Here is a 17,762-nt window from a genome sequence, read left to right on the forward strand (position 1 = left end):
CACTTGATGTTGCACATACTTCATTCAAACCCTTCCATGTCTCCATTTTTGCTCTACATGTACTGATGATTGATTCAATAACATTTTTAAAGCCTTGAAAGTGGCTTTTTTTTTCCCAGTCACAATTGTGACCGATGGGTTGAAATGGGTTGAGAGTGGAGGAGATATTTGACTGCACAGGCCTACATTTGGACCCAGGCATCGCACAAGTCTGCATATGCTTTAATAGGATCCTGTTCAACGCTCGAGAGCCAACAGAGGAAACAACAATCCAACATTGGAAGTTCACGTTTTCATCACAAAACTACCCCAAAAAGCTCAGACTAATGTAAACACGCTCTAAACAGGCTACGAAAACATGAGCTTGGAAGAGAAATATAACGGCACGGATTCATCACACTGTCACCATCGAGATAAGACAACGGCAGTTCCTGAACTTAAGATGACATTTTACAGCCAAATCAAATAGCCAATTATGGTAGACACCTTCTGGCCAATCATTGGCAAAGAGGGCAGAACTTTCCCCAACCATATTAAGTTTCACAAATTTTCCTCCAGGACGACCAACTCTAGCTTTAAATACTGTGCCAACAGACCCTCATGTCCCTCATGTATCAGTTAGTGCTTTAATTTTCAGTCACATTTGAGGAAAATGACCTGTAATTAGTGGTTTTGAGGTTCTTTACTGAAATAAAGGCCATGACAGCACATAAACATGACTGAAGTTTGCTCACCAGTGAAGATGTCCAGGTCTTCATTCAGCTCAGGCAGCGGGTTTTTCTTCTGCAGTGTGACACACATTTTCTTCATCTTCCTGGTCAAAAGAGGGAGATGACCCTGAAGAGACGAAGCCTCGACGCGGTCCCCAGAGTCCTCAATCTGAAAAACAAAAAACATTAGTGAGTGATCATCATGCTGCAGGTCAACGACAACAAGCAGCAAAGATTCTCAAAGCCCGACACCGGAAAAAGAAAATCTTATTTTCCGGACTCTGTGGGAGTAACTCTGCTGCTGGCTGCCGTTTCCGGAGGACGGCGCACCATTTCCGGAGGACGGCGCACCGTTTCAGCACTGACTACTGATCTACTTAACAGCAGCACCACAGACCAGATCTGAGCTGAAAACCAGAACATCACTAAGGATGACATCTTCCACTGCAGTCATAGCCACATGGAAAGAAAGGTCCACACTGAGGTGGCAGTGAACTCCGAGGTCAGCAGACCAGGAAGCGGACAGATCTTGGAAGATAAAACAACATGTGGTCTTGCTGCTCCGGTGACAGGTGCAGTTCTGACAAGTGACTCTGCTTCAGTGTGTGCAGAGACGCCTCAGAGTCCAGAGACTTGATGACTTTGATTGTTTAATGACCTTTACTTCATAGACGCTGTGATCTTTGTAGAATCAATGGAATCCCTGACTGCAGAACTTGAGAAGCTGAGTGAGAATTCAGAGTGTCTGGGTTTGGGATGGTCCTGGATCCAGACTAAGGTCCAGGCTTTCAGTGTCTTCCTGGACTTGTCCATCACAAATGTTTCTGTTTGTGGTCAAAGTGTTGAAGTTGTAGAGACATTCACTGATCTCAGCAGGAAGGTTCATGTCTCTGGGTCCTTGTGCTTTAAGGTCCAGAGATGCCTGGGAAGATCTTAAGGGATCATGAGGTCAAAGACATGGCTGCAAGCAAATGAAATTTTTTGGCAACATTTTCTGTGAGTGGGCGGCTAAGGGGGGTCCAGGCACGTTCACCTGAGACATTTTGGGAACATGGTGCGACTTGGTGCATTATGAGAGCACTTTGGCCAGTTTTTCCTGGTTTAAAACACAGTGGTATTTGACTCTTATCAAAGTGAGTAAGTAAGACATGTCGGCTGCTCCCTTGTTTGCACTCAGAGTCGCCACAGCAGATCCAAGTTTTGCGCCGGATCCCCTTCCTGACACAACTCCACATTACATGGAGAAATGTGGCGGGGTGGGGTTTGAACTGGGGGCCAGCACCCGTTCCTGTTCCTGCTCCATTTTTAACATTAGCAGCTATGTTCCTCATAGACACGCTGTCGGAAACACTTGGAAATGTTACAATTTGGGTGCGACATGTCCTTTAAAACTCAGATGAATGGAAATAATGCACGAAATCCAGCACCAAAATCTCAAAGAATGAAAGTGTGTCTCTGCACCTGAAGAATTTTGATTTCCTTTCTGCCGTTTTCTTCATAAAAGCCACCCCACAAAAATGGGTTTGTGTGTGGTCAGATTCCCAGCAAGTCTTGCACTAAAATATTGCGAGAAGATGCCACTCAGCAGCACGGCGCTGTTATTCCAGTGTCTGGGGATACATGATGGAATAAACGGAACATGGAAACACATTTTTGAGGAAATCCGTTTACAGACGGAGGTTTTGCAGCCCTGTCAATGGTCAGAGGTGTTTGATGATGACGGTATCTCTGCAGGAGAATGAAGGTCCAAGTCTTTGGGGTCCTGGTACTTCCTGTCTGGTTGTCAGACTTGGACTCTAACCAGTGTCCTAAGGTCTTCACCTTAGGACACTGGTTAGTCCAAGTGGATGTCTTTGGTCCCAGGTCTCTATGGAGGATCTTTGGGTCCCGCTGGAATGACTTGGTGTCCAATGAACAGTGACTTAGTGAGACTCAGACAAGGAGGATCACTGACACTGTGAAGAACCTCAGACACCACGTTTAGTCTGTGTGCCAGGTTTCTCTGGACATGATCCAAGATACGGGTGTCTCAGTGCAGAGGACCCCAGAGACTGCAGAAGGTTGAGGACATGTCCCCATTCTACCTGGCTGCAGTAGATCGATGGGTCCTTTGCAAAGGTAGGGATGGACCAGTTAGCTGTCTGTGTGGTTGCCATCCAGGACCGTAGTGTGACTGATGTAATGAGATGAATATCTGGGGACATTTTAGTGGTATTAAGATATTTTTAGAAATATGAGCAGTTTGGTGTTTTTTGCAGCATCAGTTTCAGTGAAAATCATCTGCATTCATTTAATAACATCTCCAGAAATAAAAGCTGCCAGTCGTCTATTTGAAGGTTTTGAGTTCATACTCACACAGATGTGTTTCCTTTTTTTTTTTAAACAGATCACCGATGACGTGTTATATATGATGGCATCATATAACGAGAGTCATCAGGAGAGGACATGACCCCCCGTCTCCACAAACCAGTATTACAAAGTGTCCAGGATTCACCCAACTTGACCCTTATGATAAATATGAATGAAACTGGTCAACTGGTTTTTGAGATATCGCACTAACAAGCAAAAAGGGACGAGGGGACATGTTGATCACCATGTCCTCCGGTATTTTAACACCTTGGGATAAAAAAGGGAACCTGTGCTGTAAATGTCTTTTGTACCTGCAGGTCTCGACCTGTCCCAGGTAAGGTGTTCTTCAGGGCCTGGTGAAGCCGGTGGAGTGTCGTTTCTTCAGGGTTGGTGTCCACACTGTCCAACTGTGCACTGCTTCCCTCCTCCACCAGGGCGGTGACACTTGGACTATTCAGAGCCTCCTCAAACTTCTTCACAAATTTGAACAGAGTCCTGAGAAGAATATCATAAATGTTTGTTTCAGGTCCGATCAGACTTGTTTTGTGTTTGTCGCACAGCACAATGTCAGTCTTACCGGTGAGTCTTCTCCACAGACTGTTTGATGGACCAGAAACTGACGTCGTTCCACCTGGAGATTTTGACAAAGTCCTGAAGACAAGAGTTGAGTAGTGTTTGTGCTGGATGGCTACAGAGCTACAGAGTTTCAAAGTTCTGCTGTGGACTGCTGTTCACCTTCAGCTCCTTCTCGATGGGCTGTCTCAGCTGGCTGATCCGGTTCTTGACGCTCTCGCTGAACTGAGCATAGTATTTATGCAGGTTCCACAGAAGACTGGACAAAGGTTCTGTGAAACCAAGTAACAATTAACCAGCTCACCACTTTACTACATGAACGCAGGGTTGCCAACTCTCACGCATCTGGTGTGACACTCACGCTCTCACGCACAAGCAAGAAATGTCAGGCCAAAATAAAAATTTCTCTCATTAATTTTCTGTTGATGACTAGATGAGAGGAGACCAGACCACACAGCATTGTTTCTTCATGACAGGAGAGGGGTTTAAGGCCCACACCCGAACAGCTGTTACGTTCTCGCTGCAGTATTCTGACCCCTGATTTGCTGGAAACCTGTCACCTGATACATCAGCTGCATGTGAAGAGCTCAGTTCAAGCACGACAGAACGTTTTGGAGGACAAGGTAAGTCGATTAATAGCCCAACAAATTGAATAAACTGTTGTCTAATAAAATTGGCTCCCTTGACACTACAGACGGAGCCTCATCAAACTGACTGTGGTGAGACAACAAGCTACACACTTCAGCTAGTTGCAAACATTGTGTGATTGTAGGGGTTAATGTCACACGTTATTTAATGTCCTGGTTAGCAAGTATTCATGACGGAGAAGCATTTTGAGCCACTGAGTCAATATGAAGCAACGGTGTTTAAGTGGTTCAGTGTTTCGAAGCATTTGATACGATTACATATGGCGACATCTGCTGGCCAATCTTTAACATAGCACTAGCATGAAACAATGAAACAGTCACTGTCATGTGTGTTAAATAATAAAGGTTCTATGTGTAACTATATTTTTGTTTAAATACATTCACATACTTATGTTATGTGATTGTGCCATCACAAAATACTGTCTGTAACAGAGACATAAACTGAGAAATGCAACTACAGACTCATGACAATAGTTGTACATAATGAAGGGGATTTGGGGGCTTCAAAAGTTTTTGTTTAAACACAAGATCATTTCAGCGCCGGTGTTGGGTTTGAGTCTGTTCCTCTTCTCTCCAGTTTTGGACAAGACTCACACGGCACAGAAGTTGCTGACATGTGAAAACAGACTGTGTCCAGCTTGTAAAGAGTTGGATAAACACCTGCCTCCGTCCTCCCTCACTCTCCTTGCTAATTCACTGCAGAAAATGGTTGTGGGAAGCATTAGCATGGTTAAACCCTGACTGCTTGTGTGTGTGTGGGGGGCTTTGCCCCCTAGGCCAGGGCCCTCTTTACCTGGGCCATTTTAATCATTGTTCTTTATTTGCCTCCCACGTGCCTGTCGAGGAGCTTACTGAAATATTTTGGAAAAAGGCAGGAGGATGGATGTGAAGAGGACAAGAATCAAGTGGAGTTTTAGTAAATGAGGACTGTTTTTTTTCTTTTAAATTAGGGCTACCAAAAAATTTCAGCGCATGCTATGCGTGCAGTTTTCACTCAAGTTGGCAACCCTGTGAACGTGACATCCATCATCAACACAAAAAAAAGCTGTGCAGACACAGTTAAACATTAAAATGCTCAATAAAATTCTGATTTTTTTTTTTCCTGATGTATTGGAAACTAACCTCCACTAACCAGGTCAACACACGTTTAGCTGCTGACCTTTAACCAAAGCTGGAATAGTTTGAAGCTTGAAATAAAACAAAAACTGGGTCAAGAGACCCTGAAGTCGTTTTGACCCAGAAGGAGTCATTTGGAATGATTCAAGGAATCTATTAGTGGAGTCACAGGAAAAAACAGTTTTTCAGACAGAAACTGAGATGTGTGCAAAATGTCATTTTTGGCTCTTTTGAAGCGACCTTTTGGTGACCGGACATGATTCAAGGAGTGTTTTTTTTGTTTGTTTTTTTATGTCTGTTGCCCAACGAATCTCAATCTGAAATGATAAAAAATAGAGCCACAGGCACTGTGGCTCACCTGGATGATAAAGAGTCATCACAGTTTCAACTAGATAAGCGGTGTGACCAAACTTCAAAGACTGTACTAAAAAAATACTTAAAAACTCAGATAGTTTTTGGAGCCCCACCTGTACCAAATTTCAGCTCAACAATTTTAAAAACTGCTGGCCAGTGGCACTAGGTGCCAGTTTCAATATGGCAGCCATATTTGAAATGGGATCGGAACACCTCAAACAAACGGTGTCCTCATGGGAAGGAACACACACACCAGGCTTCAGCTTCACTGGTCCAGCGGTTTTGGAAAAGATGTTTATACATGACGACGGACAGACGACCCACAGCATGAAACCACCGGACCTTCAGTCCAGGTGAGCTACAAAGAGAACAGGAAAGTATGGGACGAGCTGCTTGGTCTGCTGCTACCACGACCCAGTTAAGCAGCAAAAAAAAAATGACATTTCTTGAAGTTTTTTGCAATAAATTGCAAAGTGCGTTTTACCTTCATAATTTACCTTAAGTCCAGGGTATAATTGGCCATTTTTGACTACCTTTGGTTTTACCTTCATAATTTAGCTGAAAAACCTGCTTTCTTTGCCTTGTTTGGTGTCATTTTTTTCAGCATAACTTCACCTGTGTGACTTTCTGTTCCGGTGAGAGAGGAGAGAAAGAGGAACGGAAACCCCCATTTTGAAGCTCATTTCCACACACAACGAACACAACAATAATATTCAAGAAAAAGCATGGTGTAACTCTGGCGTGCCCAACCTGTCGATCGCGGGCTGAGTTCCAGTTGACTGCATGGAAGCAAAACAAACAAAAAAAAAAATCTGTCACTGGACTTGACAGCTGCTATAACAGACTGATGCAGCAGGTGGCGGCAATGCATCAATAAGGATGCCGACTGCTGTTAAATATCAGAGAAGAAGAAGAGCTTTTCTTCTATTGTGGAGTATAAGAAACAAAAAATGCTTATTTTCATCCTGGATTATTTTTCATTTATTCGAATGGCAAATCCATCTGCAATGTAAATGTGGCTTTACTGAAGAAAGAGAATTTGGAGCAGCATTTCAGACGATTCACAAGAAATACAATGCTAACTTCTAATGCTAACCCGGCTAAATCCCCTCTGCTCACCCGAGAAGTCCAGCAATTAAAAATGTCGGCGAGCAGCAGCAGAGGTAAATTTTTGGAACCATCTTCTGCCTGAAATTAACACATTTCTGAAACATTCAAACCATGCTGAATATGCACAGCTTTTGGATTTGAAAGCAAGTTTAAAATGCATATTACAGGTGCTATCAAGCAGGATGCAACAGTGAGACCTGCAGAACTTTCCACACATGGACACAGACCTTAAAGGTGATAGACAGAGGTTGAATGGGGCATTAATCCTTGTTCTGTGATGTGATATGTAGCCCAAAAACATTGGTTGGGTCTGTAATAGCTCAGAACCTTCCTAAAAGGCTCTCTGAAACAGCTATGTTACTATGCTGGGTTTAGAATGCCTCGTTTGCTTTTAATGGCGTCGTTTCGGAGCTTATTTGGCAACCTCATTATGAAATGCACGTAGGTGTTGGCGCTGATCGGTTGCCGTTGTTTGATTGGCTGCCCTTGCTCTCACTGAAAATGCCGCTAAGAGGATTAGGAAAGTCTCCGGTTCAACAGAGTTCCGGCAAGATGGCGGCCCGGGCAGGCAACTTCGTTTAAGCTCTCGTGCACTAATCCCAGTTTTCCAACTTAGACCACCATTTTTGGCCAGCAAACAGGTTTCTGATCTTATTCATCACTTCTGAGACAATAAACTTGGTTTCAAGTTTTTTTCAACCAGTTAAAGTGCTTTTTGGAGAAGAAGAAGATGTTGCGGGAAAAAGCCGAAGCCGCAGCTAAGATAGCGGCATCCAAAAGCTCCTCAGCGTCTGACCACGTGTACGCAATGGATGTTTCACTGCCGTCAACTAAAAGGAAAACTCCACCGACACCCACCAAAGCTCCCACGCCGCCTAACAAGGTAGTTGTAGCTCAAAATGAAGATACTAACAACTCCATTGTAGAAGCTATTGACAAGTTGACAAGGAAAATTGACGGATTTGGAATACAGCTACGTGACAACATGATAATGGTGTCTAACATTTCCAAGCTAGTTGAAATGAATGCAGCTGATATAAAAGACTGTAAAACTAAACTAGCTGACCTGGAAAAAGAAATGCCTGCTATTGCCAAAGAAAATATGGAGCTGAAGGAAAGAATACTGGAGCTAGAGCGCTACAAGTGTCGCTGGAACTTGAAAATCCAGGGCCTAAAAGAAAAGGAGGGAGAAGAGACACGCAAAGAAGTAATCGACATCTTGGGCAAGATCGCACCACAATGGGCATCATCACTGGACAGCGCTGTGGACACCGTACATTGCCTGGGGAGAAGAGATGAGGGGAGACACCATCAAATAATAATCCAATTCACCATGAGACATCACCGATACGCCTTCTGGAAGCTGACCAAGAACTCCAGGACGTGCAAAGAGTTGGGCATATACTTCAAGCAAGACTTCTGCAAACTAGACCGGGAAGCAAGAGCTGCAGCCTGGTCAAAAATGGAGCAAGCCAGAGCAGAGGGGAAGAACGTCTACTACCGAGGACACGTCAGGTATATCAACGGAGTTCGGGTATTCCCTGGTTAATTATACAGCTATCCAAAACATCAATGCACTACTGGAAAAAAAAATGGGGGGAAAAAAAATTTAAATAAAATGCAAATAAGGTATCTTAATAATAATAATAAAACAACATAATTTTTCCAGTTAAAGTTGCAGTTATTTTTCCAAAAGCTATTTGCCTTAAGTTCAAATAGGCAGATTTAAAACTAATGCTTACAAACCTGTTTGAAATGTTACTACTTGACTAAATTTTTGGAGGTCTACTGTATTTTTTTCCTAGTTTTGTTAAAGGGATTCAGTGTTTCAAGCTTACATACACTTCTACTTTTACGTGAGAATTTCAACTTTTATTTACTTTGTTCTATAATTTCATTTATGTCCATTTTTCCTTTTAATTTCAATTGTGTCTTTAAATACTAGGGGCTTAAGAGACCACGTCAAAAGAAAATCAATATTTGTTTTGTAAAAATGTCAAAAGTGACTATTTTCTTGCAAGAAACACACTCTGTTGAACCAGATGAGAGTTTTTGGTCTAATCAGTGGGGAGAAAAAGTAATTCTTTGTCATGGTATCAACAAATCAGCTGGCGTAACTTTTTTTATTTAAGAACCTTCATAATAAAATAGAAACTCATAGGAAAGATGACCGGGGCCACTGGCTAATTTGTGTAATTAAAATGGAAAATGACTTCCTGATCCTCTGCAATATTTATGGCTATAACAATATTACTCAAAACAAACTACTTCTAGTGGAAATTACCAATCATCTTAAAAATCTATCACTCCAATACTCTACAAATAATAATATACTGGGTGGAGATTTTAATATGGTGTATGACGACTGGCTAGATAGGTCTCCTTCCAAATTCCAATCTTATCATATAAACTCAATTTTACAAAACCTTTGTTTAGATCTTAACCTAATAGACCCATGGAGGCTGGTTAATCCACTTGTTCAGTCCTTCTCATGGTTCAAACCTGATGGAACAGCTAAATCCCGTATTGATTTTTGGCTAATTTCAAACAATTTTCTGCAAAATACTGTAAATGCTGAATTTTCAGCCGCTCCTTTAACCGGTCACTGTTTGATACTACTTAATATCACATCTCAAATGAAAAAACATCAACAGAGGTTATTGGAAATTTAACTCATCATTGCTCACCAGTGAAAATTTTAATAACGAAATTATTGAACAAATTGGTCTTATTACATCGGATAAAAACTTAAATTCTTTTACAGAAAAATGGGAGTTTTTTTATTTAAAGTACGCCAAATCTCAAACATAATAAGCTGATAGCACGCCAAATGAAACAAAAAGAAATAGAAATTATTCAAGAGCTTAATCAAATTTGTTCCAAAACTATTTTTAATAATGAGGACAAACAACGGAGAAGCATTTTACAATCTAATTTAGACGAGATATATACTAAAAAAGCGAAAGGTGCATATTTAAGATCCCGAGCCAAGTGGATAGAGGAGGGGGAGAAAAGTACAGCATATTTCTGTAGGCTGGAAAAAATAAGACAAGAAAGAAATGCAATTAATAGTTTACAAATTAACAATCAGTTATGCACAGATCCTCAAATAATATCCAAAGAGATCTTTACCTTTTACAGCAACCTATATTCCTCCTCTTACTCAAAACCTAAGGCTGAGACATTCTACCAATCTATTCAACACTTTATTCCTAAAATTAATGAAAATTTTAAACAAATATGTGAAGCTAAAATTACTCCTGAAGAGTTAGATAAAGCATTAGGTGCTTTATCCAAGGACAAAGTCCCAGGATGTGATGGATTAACCACTAACTTTTACAAATACTTCTGGGATCATATCAAAGCCCTTGTTTTTGGAATGCTTGTAGAAATTTTAGAAAAGGATTCTTTAACACATACTATGAAACAAGGGGTGATCACACTCATACCTAAACCCGGGAAACACGCAACTCTTCTGGATAATTTAAGACCTATAACTTTATTAAATAATGACTATAAGCTCCTAACCCACATTTTCGCAAACAGGTTAAAATCAGGCATATCCCAAATTATCTCTGACACTCAGTCTGGTTTTTTAAAAGGTCGCTCTATTCACAATAATACCCGCCTCATTTTGGACTTGACTATAATTATCTAATTGAAAATGAAGGTTTTGTACTTTTCCTAGACTTCTATAAGGCCTTTGATATGATAGAGCACAAATTTATGTTTCTGGCTTTAGATCTCTTTGGATTTGGAAATAACTTTATTAATGTAATCAAATTACTCTATAAAGATACAAATAGCTCAGTATGTCTTCCTCATGGCACCTCACAACGATTTAAGATTAACAAAGGTATAAAACAAGGATGCCCAATCTCGCCTCTGTTGTTCACTGCAGCAGCAGAAATGCTTGCTATACAAATAAAAAATGCTAATTTTTGTAAAATTGCTGTACTAGGTAAAGAGCTTTCCATTAGCCAGTTAGCTGATGACACAACCATTTTTTTTAAATAATTTAAACGATATACCTCAACTCCTCCAAATTATTGATCTTTTTTCAGAAGCCTCAGGATTAAAATTGAATTTAAACAAGTGTGAAATACTATCTCTAAAAGACTGTACTTTATCTAATGCGTCTAACATCCCTATAAAATCCAAAGTCAAATATTTAGGTATGTATATAACTAAAAATAAGACTGAACTTGAAAATCTTAATATTTGGGAGAAACTAAAAAAAATGTAAAAGTCATTTAAATAATTGGTCACAGAGAGACTTATCCATTCTGGGAAGAATATTTATCACAAAAATGGAAAGCATCTCCACACTGGTCTACCCGGCATATACACTAGGATTTCCTAAGTCAGCAATTAAATCTATTAATCAAGTTAACTTTAACTTTATATGGAGACGAAAAACTCATTATATAAGAAAAGGGAATTTAGTCAAACAGTTTGAAGATGGAGGGTTACAAGCTATAGATTTCGATAGCCTTAACGGTACTTTAAAAATAAATTGGCTCAGGTCTTTCTTGATTAATCAAAATAGCCTATGGTTTCATATTCCAAATAAAATATTTTCCAAAATGGGAGGAGTTAGCTTATTACTTAGAAGAGATTTTGACATTCGGAAATTACCCATAAAACTTTCATCATTTCACCAGCAAGTTTTATTGTACTGGAGACTAATTTATAAACATAATCATAGTCCTCACAATACTCCACTATGGAATTGTCATTATATAAAATCTAGAAACAAATCAATCTTTTTAAAGAATTGGTATGAAAAAGGAATTTGGTCGGTGATGCATTTATTAAATGATAAAGGCATACTATTATCATTTGATGAATTCAAAACTAAATATAACCTGGAAGCAGAGAAAAAAGAATTTCAAAAAATTATTAAAGCTATCCCTCCAAATATTTTACCAATCTTTTTCAAAACCCCATCTGCAGGTCCCCAGAACTACCAAAACTCCTGATAAACAGACAAAATGTTACAGCTAGAACACTTTCAAATTCCAAAATTAGGAAATTATTTACTAATGCTTTGTTCCCCTATAAATCCAATCCAAAGTCTCTCGCATTTATTCTCTCATGATCAAATAAAAAAAAATTAGAACAGATTATATAAAACTTCCAATTCCCCCAAAAGCTAAAGAAGTACACTTCAAAACTTTTTCAGATGTTTATCCTTCAAAAGATTTTCTCAGACACCGATTTGCTTTTGACGATAACAGTTGTTCTTTTTGCGAACGGGAAATTGAGTCAACTGATCACTTATTTTATGATTGTATATACGCAAAAGCTTTGTGGGATGACGTGAATTACTCACTTTTTCCTAGAATCCCAAATTTAATTGATTTTTCAAAATATGACATCATATTTGGAATTCTAGGAAAAGAAAAGAAATTTGAGAGTGTTCTAAATGTAATAATTGTGTTGGGTAAATTCTTCATTCACAAGTGTTGTTTCCTGAAGACAAAACCATCCTTCTTCACTTTTCACAAGGAACTCTGCCTCTACTTCTCATCTGTGAAATTTATGAACAAAAATCAAGACATGGAACTGCATTGTATGTTTAATGAATTGAACTTATCAGAAAACCCCTAGTTTAAATTGATTTTATTTGTCTTTTTATTTTACTTTATTTATGTTTCTTTGTAAAATTTAATTTATTTCTATATGTCCTTTACTTGTATGCTGGTCATCATTCAGTTCTGTAGCCTGTTGTGGCAATATTCAAATTGTTTCTCTATTTGTGAAATGCCATTTATGTTGTATATGTACTTTCTCAATAAAAAAAAAAAGTCTCCGGTTCAACTCAGAACAGAATGAAAATGATCGCTGATTCGCTCATTTTGCTGTCAATCAAAAATGGATTCAGCCTCAGACAGATCATCATGGGGCCAGCCGAGGCCCGCCCACTGCCCCATAGACCCCCAGACACGCAGAGCCTCCGATGGGCGGGACAAAGCCCAGCATTTATCCAATGACTCGTCTCGTTTTGCTGCACTTGTGTCGCTATTGAAGTCAGTGGATGACGGTTTAAAGCACTGTGAAGCTGTGGGTTTGAGTGAGAGGAAATCCGCGTCGTTACCAGTGATAAGAAGCTGATTCTGAACAAAAGTTGAGCGCGTTGTAGCGAAAACGAGACGACAGTAATCTTTGCTAACTTATTTAACAGATCACGTTTCAACATTGCTGTTGAGTGATAAATCTTGTTCCTCGCCCACCAACATGAAGTCAGCCAGAGGCTGATTGTGACATAAAGTCCAGTCACAAAATAATAATGATAATAAAAAAACAATCCGAAACAAATTTAAAACAAAAGAAAATGTGATACTTACAGGCTGTACTGATTGCTGGGGTTGATTCTGTCGCAAAGTCGGAACTGACCCTCTACTGAGTATTAAATGCTGACTGAAGCCAGCGCGAAATCGTGCAAGGTTTGTGAAACAGTCCTCTGTGAAATGTGCAGAGCAAAGAAATAGTCGGCGGTTGTATGTCCTGGGGATGTGGTTAAAAATGAATAAAAGCCACTGATCGCGTACATTACTTTCCGTGGGAAGAATATGGAAAGATCGTAGTCCGCTATGACAGCCTGGGAAGGCACACCTGGAGCTCACCATTGCTCCTCTTCCAGTGGTAGGAATGGGTGGGCACAACCTTATGAATAATTAATTTCAAAGGGGCATGTGTGAAAGGGGGTGGGTGTGTGTGGGGGGGGCTATTGGTGAAAAAGTGACGTAAGTTTTCTCTCAAAAACAGATTGGCCTGTTTTCTAGGAGCAATTCAAAAAAGGAGAATTACTTGAAATAGAGGTTCTGAAACTTGCTGGCACTTCATGTGTTTTCCCCACAGCGGGGAGACTCTGAACTAACACCAAAAACATGAAAAAGATGATTTTGATTCTCTATCCCCTTTAAGCACCAAGACACAGAGTGGGCGGAGCCTGACATCTTGTCAATTTGACAGTGCTTCACTGACTTTGCATCCAAAGAGCCTGTTGTCAGTTTTCCATTTGGGGAAAATATAGATGTGGACTCTATATCATCCAAAGTGGCATCACTCTTCAACCTGGATCCTCACACTGAAAAATGACACTGAGCTCAAATCCAGAGCAACACCTGACATGAACGTCCAAATCTGGACTCTAATGCAAACACAGAGTGTCTGAGCGCCTGATTACGACCGCTCTCAGCTCCTACTGTCCAGACTATCAGAGACCAGCTTCCTCCTCTCAAGGCCAGAAGTCCCACTAAGGTTGGGAACAACCTTTCCAGCTTGAGGTCAGTCCTAGGCCTACTTGTGCTTATTCTTTTCCACCCTGCACATTTACGTCAATGATACATTATTATTGTTAAAACCTGCCAGAATATTGTGTTATTATATTGGTGCACAATATATTGCGTTCCATACGGCTCGGTAGATCTTGATACACTGTCAACTTTAACAGGAGATCTCGGTTCAAAAAAGGTTGGACACCCCTGCTGTAAATTATTAATCATTTTAAGTTTTACTAACCCATCAACACAATTTAAAACTGGTATACAGCTTGAAGGCTGCATTTTAAACACACATTCAAAAGGAGACTCGATGTGGTGGCGTTGATGGTAAACTGAATTTGTCATGTGACCTTGACACATCTCTGCGTCAGACGACTCCAGAGTGTAAAATAAAAAATGTATTTCTTTTTTTGGTGCAGTGATTCAGACTTGAACCTCATGGTGTTTGTTTGGAGCAGCGAGTGAACTCTGACCTCGTCCGGGTTGGTCGGGAACCAGCAGCAGGTGGCAGTAGAAGCTGAACAGCATGGATAAGCGGGTGTGGAACTCGCCCAGGGTGGAGCCCTCGATGAAGGCCTGGAGGCTAGACGCCACCGACAGAAGCTCCGCCTCCTCACCTGGACATCAGGTCGAAAACAAACAAACAAATAAATAGGAACAATGTTTCTCTGCCCTTTGATCTTAAACATGCTCAACATCAGTTCTATGCAACGAGCTTCTACGAACATCGTGGATCAAAGAAACAATCAACTCGCTCAGTAACGTCGCCGGACACATTCTCAGCTCCGGGACATGACTTCAGTCTTTCTGTCTTGTTTACGTTGGCACAGATGCTCATGATGAACTGATAATTAACACCTGCTTTTTACATGTGACTCCTCCCTCAGCTGTGATTGGTGACAGTTTTAACATGTGCAGATTAACAATTAGTATCAAAAGAATAAGGTTACAGTTTCTACTTTTACTTTTTACTTCATTGTATGTTCTGCTCATGCTAACTGAGCGTGTTGTTTTCTGTGCTATTTAATTAGACTGTGGCTGTTCCGCGGTAGCTAACAGTACAGAGAGTGTGAAGCAAGCGCAGGTGACATTTAAATTCAACAACAAAGCTTATATTTGTTACTGGAAGTCGGTTTCCAGCATTAATGTGAAACACAGAGGTTGAGAATGTTTCATAACCTTCAAGTCTGCAGTGAGTTCAGTTTATTTTGAGTAAACAGGACTAGATAACCCCAAACCTAACCCCTACCCTAACCTCAAACCTCTACCCCTAACCTGAACCTAACACCTAACTCCTACCCCCTAACCTAACCCCTACCCTAAACCCTAACCTGAACCTAACCCCTAACTCCTACCCATAACCTAACGCCTAACCTTTACCCCTACCCCCAACCTAACCCCAACACCTAACCCCAACCTAACACCTAACTCCTACCCACTAACCTAACCTAAATCCCTAACCTAACCCCTACCCCTAACCTGGGCCTTACCCCTAACCCCAAAACCCTACTCCGAACCTAACCTAACCCCAAACCCTAACCTAACCCCAAACCTGAACCTAACCTGAACCCCAACACCTAACGTAACACCTAAACCCCACAAAGCCGACCTGTGCAGGGGGACTAAAAACAGTATTAAATCTAGCCAAGCATTTTATGTCATCACAACCCAGATTCCCTCCTGGACAGGGGACTCACCTTTATACCCACAATACAGATGACCAGAGAAGTAAGAAATCAGTTATCATTGGACCTACAAAATTACCACCAGAACCTAAAATTGGTGGAGGATATGGAAGATCCTTTCGATGTGGAGGAGCGGCAAGTCAGTTGAGGTGGCTCGGGCATCTTTTCCGGATGCCCCCTGGACGCCTCGCTGGAGAGGTGTTCCGGGCACGTCCCATTGGGAGGAGGCCCCGGGGAAGACCCAGGACACGCTGGAGGGACTACATCTCTCGGCTGGCTTGGGAACGCCTTGGGGTTCCCCCGGAGGAGCTGGGGGAGGTGTGTGTGGATCGGGAGGTCTGGGCGGCTTTGCTTGAGCTGCTGCCCCCGCGACCCGACTCCGGATAAAGCGGAAGAAAATGGATGGATGGACCTAAAATTGGCAGCTTATTTCCAAACAAGAGGCGATACAACGCAGACCCCCTTCACACCAAAATCATACTGGACACCCACATTACACAAATCACCAAAACAAATCAGACAAATAGTCTTGGCAGACACACGGGCCTTTAAAGGCCTACTGTGGGCACAGAGGGGGTGGGAAAACCTGGACAAGGAGGAAGTCCGGGAACTGCAACAGTTACAGAGAAACAGGAAAATCATTATTAAACAGGCCGACAAAAGCAGTGCCACTGTGACTATGGAGAGATCACAGGGTTTAAGACAACTGAACAACAAGGATCACTACACCTAATTGGACAAACCCATATATTTGGATACGGCAAAGGAAGTGGAACAAATCCTGATAGAAATGAAAAATGAACAGTTCATAAATAAGAAACAACTGGAATATCTAAAAGGTAGTGAAAACCTGGGAGCCAGAAGGTTTGATCTCCTCCCAAAGATACACAAAAATCCAAAGGCCTCGAGCAAACCACATAAGATTCCTCCAGGAAGACCGGTTGTCTTTGAGCGCAGCAGTGAGACATACAGACACCATCTCAATCCAATATCATCAAAACACCCGAGTTATCTGAAGGACACCTATGACTTTCTATCAAAGGTGAAGAACCTGCAGGTTCTCCTGTTCTTACAGGAGCCTTTTTGTTCACAACGGACATACAATGGGGTACTCAGGTCAAAGCAGTTTCAGTCTTTTGTTCATGGTAATGAGTCATTCACGTCATCAGGAGAGTCATTAAGGGCGCCATCAGGGGAGGCTTCCGTCCCATCATTAGGAGGGACAGCTGCCCTGTCATTAGGGGGTGCTAAGTGGAGCACAATAGGTGCTAATTAGAGCTATTGTTTAGTCACTAGCCTGTAGCAGTCGGCCTCTCGGTAGGAGGGGTCTGGTTAGGTTTAAAACTCCAGCTTTTTTTGGCTTCTGTTTTATTCTTTTCTACAAGAGTCAAGACAGAAGTCAGACTACCAGAGCAACAATTTTAGCTGAGGAAGCTTCTGTGATTTGAAGCGAAACGTCCTCACGTCAAGCAACCCAGTCCAGTCGAAGATTCAAGCTTCTCTACTCACAACGGACAGACAGTTTAAACACAAACAATGATATAAAAGTGGGCATGGAGGCCGTCAAATGGTGGCTCTCCAAATACATCCTACAATGACTCGAAATCAACTTAACAAAGAATGACTGACTCAAACGTCAACCTTCAGCTCAAAGGGACAGACATGGGAAAGAAATTTGCTCCCTCATATGCAAATATCTACATGGCCTGGCCTCTGCCCCACTCAAACCACACACATATTTCAGATTTCTGGATGATATCCGGGGGGTATGGACACACTCAAAACAGGAATCTGACAAATTCGCAGAACACCTTAATGTACACGATGCTTCCATAAAAATAAAACACAATACTGATGACACACAGGTGAATTTCCTGGACACAATCACCTTCAAAGACCCAGACTTCCAAAATACACACAACCTACAAA

At 41.3% G+C, this 17,762-nt stretch overlaps 1 protein-coding gene across 1 annotated transcript in view; it reads right to left on the reverse strand.

The window, feature by feature from the left end:
* The window catches only part of LOC117503576 (midasin-like), a 207,212-nt gene that overhangs the window by 57,687 nt on the left and 131,763 nt on the right, over nt 1–17,762 (reverse strand). Inside the window, exons 70-74 of the mRNA XM_034162836.1 lie at nt 14,622–14,765; nt 3,795–3,904; nt 3,637–3,710; nt 3,371–3,554; nt 735–879 (exon numbers count right to left, since the gene is read on the reverse strand). Of these exons, the coding sequence (XP_034018727.1) occupies nt 735–879; nt 3,371–3,554; nt 3,637–3,710; nt 3,795–3,904; nt 14,622–14,765 (657 nt within the window). The remainder of the gene's footprint in view (nt 1–734; nt 880–3,370; nt 3,555–3,636; nt 3,711–3,794; nt 3,905–14,621; nt 14,766–17,762) is intronic.

This window comes from Thalassophryne amazonica, chromosome 21 (genome assembly GCF_902500255.1).
Source record: "Thalassophryne amazonica chromosome 21, fThaAma1.1, whole genome shotgun sequence".
Taxonomy (NCBI): domain Eukaryota; kingdom Metazoa; phylum Chordata; class Actinopteri; order Batrachoidiformes; family Batrachoididae; genus Thalassophryne; species Thalassophryne amazonica.